This window comes from Anguilla anguilla, chromosome 11 (assembly GCF_013347855.1).
Source record: "Anguilla anguilla isolate fAngAng1 chromosome 11, fAngAng1.pri, whole genome shotgun sequence".
NCBI classification, from domain to species: domain Eukaryota; kingdom Metazoa; phylum Chordata; class Actinopteri; order Anguilliformes; family Anguillidae; genus Anguilla; species Anguilla anguilla.
In genome coordinates, this window is record NC_049211.1 from 6314582 (window position 1) to 6329581 (window position 15000).

A 15000-nucleotide genomic window follows, 5' to 3' on the forward strand; every position below is an offset into this window, starting at 1 on the left:
AAGTGTAGTAGCTAACAGACTTACGGCTTTCCATCTCCCTCAGACGTCCACGGTCGCACACGAGCGCACACATCGGCAGACTCGCCGCAGACTAGAAACGAGCCGTGTCTGTTCAACAAGGCGGGGATTTAATATTTCAGCGGGGTTTTTTTTTTTCGATAAGCAACTTCCTCCTGGAAATGTTTTTTCGCTAGCTAGACTGAGAAGGGGGGAAGGTGTGGAGATAGCAAAACACAATAAGCCCGCGAACAAATAAATCATAAACTGGAAGAGTCGGAAAGGGAAGCCGAAATCCACGGGGGAATCCTCCACACACACCCGCTATACACACATATACAAGATATATGAAGACTACATCTCAGATTACCTCCCTCCATTCTTATTGTGCTGCTTATTGCAGAGTGGGCCCGGCCGTATAGAGACCCTGGATGTGCATTTGAGGAGGGGGGGGGGGGGCAGGGAGACTCGTCCCCCTCAACTTTGGGAAAACATCAAATCTCACCCCTCCCCCCAATATTATCACGGTGTACTGGGCGGTACTGTTAATGTCCTCCCCTACATAAAAATCCATAAAAATCCATTTAAATACAAATAACCCAAACAAAGACGTTTTTTGGTTTGTTGTTGAAATTCAAATGAAATGAGGCAGTCGTATGGCCTTGACAGCCACAGACCGCCTGCAGTCCCCCCCCCCCTCTCCTTCCACACTAGAAGAGAAACAGGTTTTTTGTTTTGTTTTTTAGGACGAGGGACTCCATGCACCGCAGAGGATCAGAATAATTTTGTGTCCATCACCGAAAAAGCTGGCCCCCGCTTTGTTACCGACTCAGCACCCCACCGCAGTGCATTAACCTGATAGACAGGAGGAGGAACATAATAGCTGTGGAATATTGGCCTGTGATTACACAAAAGTGCCGGGAGGGGAAGGGGGGGGGGGGGGGAGGTGTAGAGGGGAAGAGGAGGATGAAAGACAGAAGGGAGGGGGAAGGGGGGGTGGTGCAGGGGTAGGAACAACCTCAAAAGGAGGCTTCAACTTTCTTAAATTTCCTCCCTGTTATCAAAAAAAGATTTTTTTTTAAATTCATAGTGATCATTAAATGGAAGCAACAGTGGACATGTTCCATGTTTTTAATTCACGTATGAGATGCCCACTTATTGACTACAGCCCTCGGTCCACAGCCGACAGTTCGGCTGTACAGCGCCTCCCCAGCACCCCTTAAAAAAAAAAGACTTAACCCTCCTGTTATGTTGCGGGTCAAATTGACCCTTTTTAAAGTTTGAAAATCTAGGAAAAATACTTAAAATTATTTTTTCAGTATGAAACTTCTTCTACTGGCCTTAATTAGTGTAATCAACATTCTAAATGAAAATGATTCATTTCATTTATTTGCAAACCCCCCCTGTATGTTTATATCACCCGGGAACATTTTTGCTGTACCTAAAAAATGAACAGAACAGGAGGGTTAAAAAGAAAGAAATGGCGAAACGGCTGCTCGATTGTAAATCTCCTTCTAACTCCTGTCCGCCTGTCCCCCGTCCTGGATCCCCAGTGTTTACGCGACTACATCCAGCATCGCCCCGGCCATTCATCGGCAGTTATTATCCGCCTCACACTACTGTAACAACACGATCACGTCCTTTTTTTGTTTAGATTTTATTCATGGTTTTTGCGCGTCAGCGCGATGCGTGACCTCTATGCCCTTCCCATTGTCCCCGCCGCCTGCACTTCCACGTCACACCGAAACACAAAATGGACGACCGTCTCCCTGTTGCACGCGTTGGAAATTTTATTATCATTGTGTTTGGAAGCATAGCGGACGGAAAAGGAAATAACAATGCATTATTCTGGCAATAAACTGCATAAATGCATAAGTATGAAGTCGTAAAGGGCGGCTCCTGTATGGCATTATACGCTGCGGACGATGTAACGGTTTTTTTTCCCAGAATTCCCAGGGCCGCGTGCTAATCTGTGTTATCGCCGCTGAGCAGTCAGGGTGACAGGCCTGGGGTGAGGTGAGCAGAACGGGAGAGGGGGGGGGCCAGGATGTGTTTAACAACAAGTATCACTGCTGCTTGGAGAATTAGACCAAGAATGGGATGGTGGGGGAGGGGGGGGGGCAAAAGCCCGTTTCAGGCAGAGTGGGGAGGGGTGAGAGAGGGAAGGTGGGGGAGGGGGGGGTGTGTGAGGGTTTTTAGGATGTGGGCTTGCTGGGTGAGCAGCTCATTTATTTACGAACCTCGCCCCCACCCTCCCTCCCTCCCTCCCTCCCTCCCTCCCTAACATTTCCCACAGTCCTTTGAGGCAAGATTATGTGATTAAATCACTGTTTTTATACTGGTTCCCCTTGGGGCACTTCAGGGATGGACGGATGGATGGATGGATGGATGGCGGGATAAATAATTTGCCAGCACCAGAGGTGGGGGGGGGGGTACTGCTATTTGTTTTAATGGATGGGTCTGGCTGACAGGGCTGGGTTTTTTGGGAGGAGAGAGAAGGGTGAGGGCTCTGGTACGGGGGCCTGGATGAGCTCCGGAACAACGGGCAACAATCGTACAGAGAGAGAGAGAGAGAGAGGGGGGGAGAGAGAGAGAGAGAGAGAGAGAGAGAGAGAGAGAGAGAGCCTGTGTACACACCGCTCCGCGTCACCTGACCACGCTGCTGACTAACGGCCTGTCGGTGGGAGAAATCGCCCCCGCGCGGCGGCGCAGAGTTAGCTCTCGCGTCATGTCCCCCCCCCCAACAGAGACGTGCGACGCCCTGCTCGCAGGCTAGCTCTCACGCTAACGGGAACATCGTGGCTCCTCTCCCCTACGCCGCCTGTCAGCGTCTCCCCCACAAAACAAGCCATTAGCAGCGTAGCGCTGTTTGCACTGGTGTTAAAGTCTATTATCAATCTCTCAGAGATGTCCCTCAGATCCGGGCCCGTAGCGTTGGGGGAAAAACGTCTCCATGTGCGCTGTGATCCTCTCACGGAGGACGAAGGGGAGTGCATTCTGAAATGAACTATCCCCTCACATGGGGGTTTGGGGGGTGGGGTGGTAGGGGTGGAGGTGGGGCTGGAGGAGGCAGGATTGGTTTAAGGGCGGTTAAAAGGTCAGGGCTGTAAACATTTGAGTTCAGGTGCAGTTCCTGGGATGGCTGTCGCTGTTGTGTCCTCCAGCGAGGTACAGCGCCTATCCCAAAATGCACTTCCCGGCTGTAAAATTCCATTCCATGAGTACACGTGCGTAAACGCCAGCCCCTGCAAATGAATAATAATAATAATGCCTTCTGGAAAGCCTGGCCAGTCAGTCAGTCAGAACCTTTATTTAAATTCTCGGAGGTACAATTGAGGGCCAGGCCCTCATTTTCAATGTAGCCGAGATTACAAACACAATTAAAACACAATAGGTGTAATAAAAGATCATAGAATATAACAACAGCAACTAACATAGTAAATAATAAAATAACAGTAATAAAATACAGTAAAATATGATAACCAATGTCACCCCAGGTCCGTCAGCTCCCGTTCCCCCGCGTTCGCGTCAGACGGAGAAACTCACGCTTTATTTTGACAGCGGGGCTCACTGCGCCGAGGGAGGGAGGGGGGGGGGGGGATCAGAACCGCTCTGCGTCCGTCACCGAAAAAATAATTAAATAATAAAAAGAAGCGACCCCCGGCTTCCGCGCTCAGCGAGCCCGCCGTCGCAGCGCATTAACCTGACAGCCGGGGAGGCGGAACACTACCGCTGCGGAGTGCCGGTGTGCGATTACAGAGAGAGAGAGAGAGGGGGGGGGGTGGATATGAGAGCGGAGGCGACAGAGAGCCACGCGTCGTCCATACAAAAAAACTCCGGGCGAATCGCAGACCGCTGGCTGGCTGGCTGGCTGGCTGGCGCTGACCGTAGAGTACGACGTGTGATGAAGTTTAACATTCAAGATGGTTTATGAGGCCCTTAATGGGTCCCTCAGTACTGAATAGCATCTGCATCTGTCCTCCATATCGTTAACAGTGGGCTTCCGTGAGAAATGGACTCTCTCCAGCCGCACTTCTGCTGCCGTGAGAATCGGGAGGGAAAAACTTGTCTCCTTTCACACCGATTTCTCTCTCGCAAACGTCGCCAAGGCTCGGCTCGGGAGCGGGGAGCGCGGTGGCCTAGTTACAGGCGGAGAGGCACAGCCAGCTTCAAAGCGTCCGCTGCAAATTGCTCTGCCTTCGCCAATTTAGTGAGAAAATGGGGGGGGGGGGGGGGGGGGGGGGGCAGAACACTTTCTCAGCCTCTGTCATGGCGCTAAGAAGTATTCCTTTAATGCCACCTGGGTATGAAGCAGTGGGGGGCGCGGGGGGGGGGGGGGGGAGGGGGTGTCCATCACTCCGGCCAGGTGCGCTGGCCCTCAGGTAAACGACGCGGAGATGAAAAAGGCCCTTAATGGAGGAGCGCGGAAGCACCTGACCCTGTCCACGGCCGCTCGCCCGATCGATCTCCGCCATCGATTTCCCCCGCCGGGCCGGGAGGCCTGGGCCACGGCGGTGTGGGGGGTGGGGGGGGGGGAGGGGGGGTCACGTGTGCCGACCGCAGACATTCCGCCAGACCAAAGCGTGGGGGGACGAGCTTCGAAAACACCGCTCTCCCAGCAGCTGGTCGCGCCGATTGCTCTGCTCCAAGTTCAATATTGTGAGAGAGCGTGTGTGCTCTCCCCCCTCACTGATCTGTTTAAATCAGCCAGCGCCCCCCACCCCCTGCCCCCTACCCACCCACCCCCCCCCGCCTCCTGCCCGCTGCTCAACCGAATCCTGGCACGGGCCGCCTCATTCCTCTGTCTTCCCCCCACCCCCCTCCTCTCCTCTCCTTTCGGGGCGCCGCCGGGGCACTTAAAACAAACGGTCCTTTTAATTCCGGCGTTATCCGGGCCATTATCCGAGCGCGGCCCGCTGAGCAGGCGCGGATAGCGGCGACCCACGCTGGTCCGCCTCGCCGGGCTTCATCACGCCAACACGCCGGGGCTCGGTCCCGCCCGCTACGCTATGCTACGCCGCTACGCTACGCTATCCGAGCGCGCGCCAGAGAGAGTCCGCATTCAAGCGGAGAGTCACCAAAAACGCCGCTCCCTTAAGCCTCCCAAAAGCACGCAGCGCTTCACATTTACAGCCAATCAGCGTTCGCTCCATAAAGCTCGTTTTTTTCTGTACGGTCTGACCTGGCGACTGGCTGAATGAGTCTGTGCTGGAGCAGTGAATCCAGGGCCGGCCCTAGGAGTTTGGTGGCCCTAAATAATTTTGTTGGATTCTGTCAAGCCGGGAGGGTCGGGGGGGGTTCTGGGGGCTCTGTTGGTAATATCCTTCTTACAATGTAATAACGAAAATAACGTTATGTATCTCAGATAAACATTGGATCATGTGGGCCCCCCCTCGTGGTCGTGTAACCCCCCGTCCCCCCCCTAGCGATTGTGGCCCTAAACAACCGCATAGAGCGTTTATGCCACGGGCCCGGCCCTGAGTGAGTCTGCCTAAGAGATGGCGCTGTACTGTAGATTCTGCAGCTCGTCCCATGCATATAAGACACTAACACATGAACACATCACCCTCTCATCTGCGATTCAGCCGGCCGGGCCGGGTTCAGCCTCCGCTGTGCTGAGCTGATGAGAAGCGCAGTCAGTGGAAACCACGCTCTCAGAAATAAAGGCACAGCGGAGGAACATCATTGTTCTTTCAGGAACAAACGAGCCCAGAAAGGTACGATTATGTTCTTTTGGTGTATTTAATAAGCACCTTTTTTTAAAAGCAAAAAAGGTACAAATGCACTATCAAACCCGTGGCCAGGGGTACAATTTTACGTACGTATATAGAGAACCATCCCAGTGACAAGCCTTGTACCTTTCTGGCCCTTTTTTCAAACCCTTTATTCTGAGAGTGCAGCCTTTTCCGGGCGGGTTCGAGTGCTCCTCACGAGAAACGGCCAGAGCCTTGGGAGGAGAAAGATGCTGGCAGCAATGAACGAGCACCATAGCAACATAGACGTGGGACAGAAGAGGAAGACGAGGACCTTTTTTTCGAGTTATCGCAAATATAGAACGCATTTATCCTTCAGACGAATGCAGGCATTGGTTAGCGACATGTTTTCGTTGAAAGTTCTCATAATTAGGAGAGTGCTCGTGAACGCAGCACTCTCTGGCAAGGTCTACCATCACAGCCTACGGTAAGAGGCATGTGCAGGCCAACAACTAATGGCCAATCACGTATCACTGTGGTGAGTGCAGAAAACCACGGTGACACGTGTGTGGCACAGAGCTTGTGGCAGTCACTTTCAAAAAGCCAAAATGGATTACCCTGGATGTGTGTGTGCGTGCACATGTGCGTGCGTGTTTGTGTGTGCGTGTGCGTGTGCGTGTGTGTACGTGTGTGTGTGTGCACGTGTGCGTATGTGCACGTTCGTGTGTGTGCGCACATGCTTGTGTGCGTATGTGAGTGCGTGCGTGTGAGTGTGTACAGTATGTATGCACATGCATATGTGTGGGTGTGTGTGTGTGTGACAGAGAGGACAGTGTTGCATGCTGGGAGGTGTCCGTACTCACCGCAGGGCCCCTTGCGCACCACCCTCAGGCGCCGCTGCGTGACGCACTGCGCCTTCTCCAGCTCGCACTCGTTGGAGTAGGTGGAGTCGTCGGAGCCGCACACGGGGGCCACCATGGAGGGGCAGGCCGTCTTCTTGCACACGCACGCGCCCCGGGAGGGGTCCCCAGGGGCCCGCTCGCACACCGCCCCGAAGCCGCACAGCATCCCGCGGCAGCCTGTCGGAGAAGCACAGTCACGGGGAGGAGTTAGCACGGCGCTCTGCGTTAGCACGTCGCTCTGCGTTAGCACGGCGCTCTGCGTTAGCGTCGCTCTGCGTTAGGGTCACTCTGCGTTAGCGTCACTCTGCGTTACCGTCGCTCTGCGTTAGCGTCACTCTGCGTTACCGTCGCTCTGCGTTAGCGTCGCTCTGCGTTAGCATGTCGCTCTGCGTTATCGTCGCTCTGCGTTAGCATGTCGCTCTGCGTTAGCATGTCGCTCTGCGTTACCGTCGCTCTGCGTTAGCACGTCGCTCTGCGTTAGCGTCGCTCTGCGTTAGCGTCGCTCTGCGTTACTGTCGCTCTGCGTTAGCGTCGCTCTGCGTTACTGTCGCTCTGCGTTAGCACGTCGCTCTGCGTTAGCGTCGCTCTGCGTTAGCGTCGCTCTGCGTTAGGGTCGCTCTGCGTTAGCGTCGCTCTGCTTTCCATCGCTCTGCGTTACTGTCGCTCTGCGTTACTGTCGCTCTGCGTTAGCATGTCACTCTGCGTTAGCGTCGCTCTGCGTTAGCGTCAGTGTCGCTCTGCATTAGCATGTCGCTCTGCGTCAGCGTCGCTCTGCTTTCCGTCGCTCCGTGTTACCATCACTCTGCGTGCCAGGGATACGCACCACCGACACTTCCTAGGTACGTGACTGCCACATCCTGACACTCAGCTTCGGCACCCTGCGGTGTCACTTATTTCTGCCACCCTTCGCTGATTCATGGATCCATGAATTGAGGCGTGTGAATGAATGGAGTCGGGCAAAAGAGAGCTGCTGTATCAACCTTTCCTTTTCTTTCTTTCAAAAAAAAAAATGCTCTGATTTTAACCTCTCTCTTTTGTACCCTGCTCCAGCTTTAAATCTTTAAGGTGTGAGGTCACAAACACGTGATTAGAACGTTCTTAGCCGAACATTCCAATGCTGATGTCACAATCACTTAGAATTTAGAAGAAAAAAAAAAACAAACATTCCAAACCTAATCTCCAAAGGGTTAAGCTGAAGAGCGTGTTCACACAAAGCTGGTATCTGATCCCCGCAGACCCCCGGTGAGTAATTCAATGCCGTTTTTTGAGTTTCAGGGCCCGCTTAATCACTCTCTCTGTGTGACACAGAGAAGGCAGGCTGTGCACCAGACGGGAGGCATTATGCTAAGCGCAGCAGTTTCAGCCTGCCCTGGGCGAAGGCAGCTGACAGCAGTTTCAGCCTGCCCTGGGCGAAGGCAGCGGACAGGTATCCTGTGTTTCCGTCTTTATTTATTTTTTTTAAACAAAAAGAACGCAGGGTTCAGGGTCCCGTGGCACGCACAGGAAATGAGGAAACTCCGTCGTATCCTGCGCAGCGTCAATAATGCAGCGCCGTCGCTCTTCTGGCGGGCGCTTCTGAGCTCGTACCTGCCGCAGGACTGACAGCGAACTCAGCCTCGGCCCTTTTCATCCGCGAGCTCATCGCCGCGGAGACAGGAGACAACCGCTTTTCAAACTCGCGTCTGGTAAAAAAATAAATAAATAAATAAATAGAAATGGGACGCGGCTGTCAACGAGATTCTGAAACAAAGAACCAAAAACCCATGCAGAAGCTAACAGCCATGGAAAAGGCTCAGCTCACACGAGCAGATTAACTCATTTAACTGTCTGAACACGACACGCCAAGCACAGGTTGCTAACAAAGCAGACCCCATTACAACTTGGTCACGGCCAACACAATAATGATCCTTCAGGCATGTATTTTGTTTGTGTGTTTGCTTTTTGCTCTCACATAAAAAAAAATATTCTGAAACTGCATTTAGTACGGTACGTAGATACGGCAATGACATGCTCAGAAGGGACACCAGCGACGTGATTAGAATGGTCTTAACCGAACACGGCTGATGTAAGCGCTGATGTCACAATCGCTACTGGTAACCGAAAGCAACGGAGTTCTAGAACACTGGCTCAGAATTTTGAAAAAAAAAAAAAACATTCCGTACAACCCACTCTTCAAAGGGCTGAGAGCGCAATCCCGCTGGTCGATGTACAACAGCGCCATGTGTGCCTCACAGCCTGTTCTCTCTCCCAACACACGATCCCAAACGCCAGGAGCGTTTATGTGAGCTGAGCTCCCAGCATCTTCAGCAAGACTGCACACGGTCACTGCTCCATCTCACATGGCTTGAGTAACACCCTTCAGTATGACACTACGCATCTATACTCACTGACAAAGTGCTTGTTTTTGGGGGGGGGGGGGATCTAAGGCCTAGTGTTCCAACAGAACACTGCCAGAACTTCTAAAGCCAACCGACACAACGAACAGCCGCGGCGTTAGCGTCCCTCGCATTAGCACCTGAAGCCCGTTAGCCGCAGGAGAGAAAGGGGGGGGGGGGGGGCGCTCCAGCGGTAAGTGGATTTCTTGGGGCTCCTCTGCGCATGGCGCTGAAAGATAGCGCCGCTAATCCGAGGGGGCTTACCGTGAGCCAGGAGCCCGCGGCGGAACCGAAACCCGGGCTCCGCGCAGCTCTCCGACAGACAGACCGGACGCGTCGAACGCCCCTCGCCAATCGTACCGTCGGTTAAAGCTACTTCTGCCTCTTCATGGTGGGCGGAACAGTGAGGCGGATGTGGATTATGGAGATGGAAGAATTGGGCACGATGAACCCAAAATAGCAAAGCTTGCCCAGCCCCCGTCTCTCTGGGGACACCTGTATTATGCTGACTGGCATTCAGCCCGTCCCACATTATGTTATCGAATATGCATCTACACGTCATCATGATTTACGAACGTGAACACCGACATTGACGTGAACATTGACCGACTGACCGCGTTGGTCATTACATTACATTTATTTGGCAGACGCTTTTATCCAAAGCGACGCACAAAAAGTGCATTCCATGGTCATAGACGACTGCTAAACACAGGTTCAGTAAGGTACAATACTTATTTTGTACAGCTAGTTCTAGCCAAGAACACAGTTTAGTTCACACAGTGAACGCTATTCAGACCTAACCTCTGCAAAGCCAACTAGGCAGAAGAGTGGGGTCATTCAATCCCCCCTGTACATTTTAGTAAGCACTAAGCAGATGTCCCTTTCAGAATTTAGGTCTCAAATGCAATTTTGCCTTTCAATCAATCAGGAGTACACAGTACACTGCATGAAGCCCCACTTGTGGCCTACTCCATTAACAGCACAGTAAGATGCAGTGAACAGCCGTTGTAACGTTGTAAAAAAAAACATCAAAACACTGATGTTCGCCCAAAAGCAAAATGCCACTTATTTTGAGGCTTGAGGAAGCTGCCCTGGGTTCACTCGTGATGAAGACCAGGCACGTTGCAATACTCAACACAGCCGTACATCCTCAATTCGCTCATAGAGAGAGAGGTGTGCTCCTTCTACAGAAAGGGAAGGGAAGAAGGAGGAGAAGAGACGACTAAATCAGAGTTAAATCCGCCACCGAAAACACAAACCAAGACTGGCTCTCAAACAAAGACGAGATAAAGCACAATAAACCTCCACTTGTTACACCACAGAGAGGCCCTATCCTAGTGTAGAGTGCACAGCAGAGAAGCCACTTCTATCTACACTCCCTCGTTCTCGTTTCTCAGTGGGGTTACACTGCTGGTCTAAATATTTCTGGTCCTCTACTTCCACCGAACATTCAGCGGCTATACTATAGTACTATAGCAATGCAGATCCAGCATTAGGTCTGGGAATAAACACCAGGGCCCCATATGCGATTTGTAATGCATACAGCTGTGAGTGAAAGAAGTAGCTTGAGACACAGTCGTATCTATAACTCTCTGATTGGCAGACAGTAATGAGTGAGACAGCTGTTGCAGTAACTATGTATTATGGTTAGCAGTAGCAATTTGTACTGGAGTCGGCTAACTTACTTCCCTCTCTACAACAACGCAAAAAAAAACCTTTGTATATTCAATACCGCCACACAGATTAATATATTCATAGACTGTATGCAGCAGGAGACTGAATACATTCATGCATTTATGCATCTCTAAGTATTGTAAAGGAATACCGGGTACCGGATGTAAATATTTAAATACAATTCACATTGAATTGAAATGACGGCATTTTGAAGTCATCAGATAAAAAAAAAAGGTGTCCCCAGTGTTTTGCATCAGCTCGTCAACACCTTTTTCCTCCCTCATTGTGCTGCCAGATGCTCGGCAACAAAACAGACACAAATTACACGACATCACACACAACAGCCTAATTGATGGGTAGAGATACACAGAACGTTTCCTTGACTTCAAACCTTCAGCGCATGCAGCGTTTTTTTCCCCCTTCTATTTCTAGACTCAGCTGCGTTTTGGATTAGCTGAGCGTGTCTATCTCGGCGAAAATTATTGCTTTTAGGAATTATTTGTTCAGAAACATTTCCTTCCAGCGCGAAGTCTTTTTGGTCTTGAGTACATAACTCAAAATAGGAACATTTCAGCTTTGTCGTTTGATTATAGAGTCAAAGCAGAACGCATCGAAAAATATGCATTCTACACTATGGTGCAGTGCATATTGTTTAGCTCCCTCTACTAGTCTAGTAGTTAACCACTGAAAAACACGGAACGAGTAGAATTTTATAAAGAATCTGGTGCAAAAACAAAAACCGGGACAATGCTACAAAATAGTTATTAAATTATTACTATGCCTGCACGAATAATGTAAATTCATAATTAAAATGTGCAGCGAGTGCTGTAGCGAATCAGACTGCTAAGAAACACGGGGTGTCCCGAGTTCTTAGAAACTGTGCCTTTGTACAGGCCTCACGAAAGCAGCGAGCAACAGCTGGGCTCATTCCCAGCCAATCACAGCTGTGCACTGGGGGAAGATGAAGCCACCGCTGTCCATGGTCCTGAAACTTTTTTTTTTTTTTTTCCCAGGACATTGAAGGAAAATTTGACAGCAGCTTAAGAGGGCTGGTCTCCTCAGCGTCCACGGCGATTGTTGCCGTGGCTTACAGTAAATTTCTCCGATCGGAGCACGGCTAACTAATGAAATTAGGCGTTTCATCTGACCCCGATGATGACCCCGTATCCAGTTCTTCCTGGTCAGTTCTTCCTGCATCACAGATGCTCTCGTTTTCAGCTTTCGCAAATGAATCATCCGTCGTCTTTCAGTGCCTTATCAAGATGGACACAGTGTGTACTTTCCACGACAAAGAAGTGCGAGCACATTCAGAAGAATTTTTTTTTTTTTTTTTTTTTTTTTTTTTAAACAGCATTTACCATCCTCCATTTCAAAGCTGGTTATCAGGGAGGGGAATAAACGAAGGCGGGCCCTGATTGCACCCGGCACAATGTGCAGACAGCAGAAGAGGCGAGCCGTCCATTTTCTCATTTCTGCGTGTAAAGGCCCCATCAATTCGCCTCCTCCTCACTGAACACGCCGAGCCGAGAGAAGGTCTTGGCCCCTGGCTCAGACCAGCCTGAACTTATTTACTGGCACGGAAAAAAAAATAAAAAAAATAAAAAATATTTCAGCTAAAACACGCCCACACAGTCAGTGCATGGGGGAAAAGAAAAAGATCTGCAATAGAGCAGAAAGATGAGAGGGAAAAAATAATAATAATAAAAATATTTTTAAAAACTGCCCAAAATATCGGAAGTGTGAGACTGCCAAAACGTCATTTCGAGCCTCTTTGCCTTCCACGGTCACGGTGGTTTCATCCATTTCTGGAGACAAAAAAAAAAGGAAAGAAAGAAAAAAAATGAAAGAAAAAAAACTGTCAGTGATCAGAGGGGTGGACTCGGGTGGGTGGGCCGGCGGCGTCGTCTTCCAAGAAACATAATAAAAACTTTGTCACCACATAATTTGGAAGGAAGGAGGATTTAAAAAAAATGAAAGGACGGAGAGAGGGAGAGAGGGAGAGAGAGAGAGAATGAACTCTGGAGTGTGTGGGAGAAATGCAGCCGTCTTCTCGTCTCTTCCTGTCTCTTCTCTTCCCATCTCTCAGACGTTTAAATAACGGACGGAAGCGCGTCGCCGGGGCCCCGCAGGATTAATAATGGAGACGCGAGCAGCAGGGGCCCCCGATTCTGTCACCCTTCATCTTCGGCACAAAAGGGTGAGGCAGACGAGCCACGAAAAGATCACAACTTCCTGAAATATACATGAATAAATCACCCGGGCCCCGCCAGCGACGCGACGCCACGCTACAAGATTCAATTATTCAGGCCGGTCCGGAGAGCCGCTGGTTTGTGCCGGAGTGCTCTTCCTTCCCTCTCTCCCTTCATCCCTCACTCACTTCCGCTATCTCTCTTCCAGAACATGTGTTTCTTCCCTCTCTCCCAGGGCTCTCCTCGCCCACGGGGCCCCCCGCATTCCAGAAGCTTCCACCGCAGGGCTCTCAGCCCTGCCGGGCTCCCATTGGCCTGTTCTTCAGCCGATGGGCCATTTCCGAGCGCTCCTCACATGCAGCGTGTTCTTAAAAGACCAGGCGTGTGTTCTCGTGCTGTCACACGGCTGGCCAGTCTGTCTGTCTGTCTGTCAGTCTGTCTGTCTGTCTGTCTGTCTCTTTGTCTATATGTCTGTCTGTCTGTGCGTGTATCTGCCTGCCTGTCTGCCTGTCTGTCTAGTGGACGGAGTGTAGCACAGTGAGTAAGGAACTGGGCTTGTAACCGAAAGGTCGCAGGTTCAATTCCCGGGTAGGGCACTGCCGTTGTACCCTTGAGCAAGGTACTTAACCGAAATTGCTTCAGTATATATCCAGCTGTATAAAATGGATACAATGTAAAATGTTATGTAAAAGTTGTGTAAGTCGCTCTGGATAAGAGCGTCTGCTAAATGCCTGTAATGTAATGTAATGTAATGTCTGTATATGTGCCTGTCTGTCTGTGCATGTATCTGCCTGCCTGTCTGTCTGTCTGTCTGTCTGTCTCTCTTTCTGCTTGTCTGTCTGTCTGTCCGTCCGTCTCTCCTGCTCTACTCGGCTGCTCTCCATCAGCACACATTAAATGGAAGGGGAGGAGAAACCAGGCAGGAGAAACTATCTTTGCAGCGTTAGGGAAGAGTGCTGAAGATAAGAGAGACTCATTTTCACCCTGAGAGCTGCGGTGCACGTCTGTGTGTGTGTGTGTGTGTGTGTGTGTGTGTGTCTGCAAGTCTGTCTGTGTGGTGTGTGCGTGGATGTATAAGTGAGTCTGTGTGTAGACTGTATGTGTGTGTGTGTACGTACATGCATGCATGCATTTGGTGGGGGGGGGGTGTCTTTTAACTCTTTAATAATGCAGCTCTGGGACTCTGGGGTCTTTCCTGGACTGGGCCCAAGCCACAAACAGATGGCCCTGTTCTGGACTCTCAGGAATACTCTCCGGCTTAAAAGCTTTCTGTGCTCACTGTTTGACTTTCTGTGTGTTCCTGAAAATCAGGGTTTAACAGCTTCTTGCTGCAAACGTTATCACAGCTCATGAGGCAGTACACTTATTGGAGGCTTAATAAGTTTAATAAATGGACCTAAATTATTAATCGATGACACGGTCACAAATGGGTGGACGCTGCGCTTTTGTCCGAGGTACAAAAATAGACTGCGTTCCAGCCGGGTTATAAACAAGGGTATGATACATGCATTTGTCTAAAACTGACCACCGTTCAAATTAAAATGAATAGATTCAATAGATACCCGCCTTCCCCACTGCTCAAGATTGGTCCCAGAGCTCATTAAAAACACTGCCGTTCACACCAAATGAAACTGATAATTATTTTCTGGGTGTAGCTTTTTAAATTTCCTCAGTTAATATCACTGAAGCGGCTTTTTGATGTCGCACATGAAAGTGCGCGGCAAGTTAGCAGGCATCGTTAAGTCATTAATTACATTTCCGTCACTGCTTTGAACGCCACGACGCGGCTAGCGACGTCACTCTCGGTCCGCGTGCCGTCAATCTCCCGTCTGATGGAGGGAAAGCACGAGCAGAGGCCCAGGTCCCAGAGGAGCAGGTCGACTCCATGCGATGAGACCGCGCGATGAGACCGCGCGATGAGACCGCGCGATGAGACCGCGCGATGAGACCATGCGATGAGACCGCGCGATGAGACCGCGCGATGAGACCGCGCGATGAGACCTCGCGATGAGACCGCGCGATGAGAACGCGGGATGAGACCGCGCGATGAGACCGCGCGATGAGACCGCGCGATGAGACCGCGCGATGAGACCGCGCGATGAGACCGCGCGATGAGACCTCGCGATGAGACCGCGCGATGAGACCGCGCGATGAGACCGCGCGATGAGAC

At 50.9% G+C, this 15000-nt stretch overlaps 1 protein-coding gene across 1 annotated transcript in view; it reads right to left on the reverse strand.

Annotated features, from left to right (window-relative positions):
- LOC118207959 (agrin-like) overlaps positions 1-15000 on the reverse strand; it is a 168128-nt gene that overhangs the window by 16977 nt on the left and 136151 nt on the right. The window contains exons 5-6 of the mRNA XM_035382183.1: positions 6554-6769; positions 4431-4498 (exon numbers count right to left, since the gene is read on the reverse strand). Of these exons, the coding sequence (XP_035238074.1) occupies positions 4431-4498; positions 6554-6769 (284 nt within the window). The remainder of the gene's footprint in view (positions 1-4430; positions 4499-6553; positions 6770-15000) is intronic.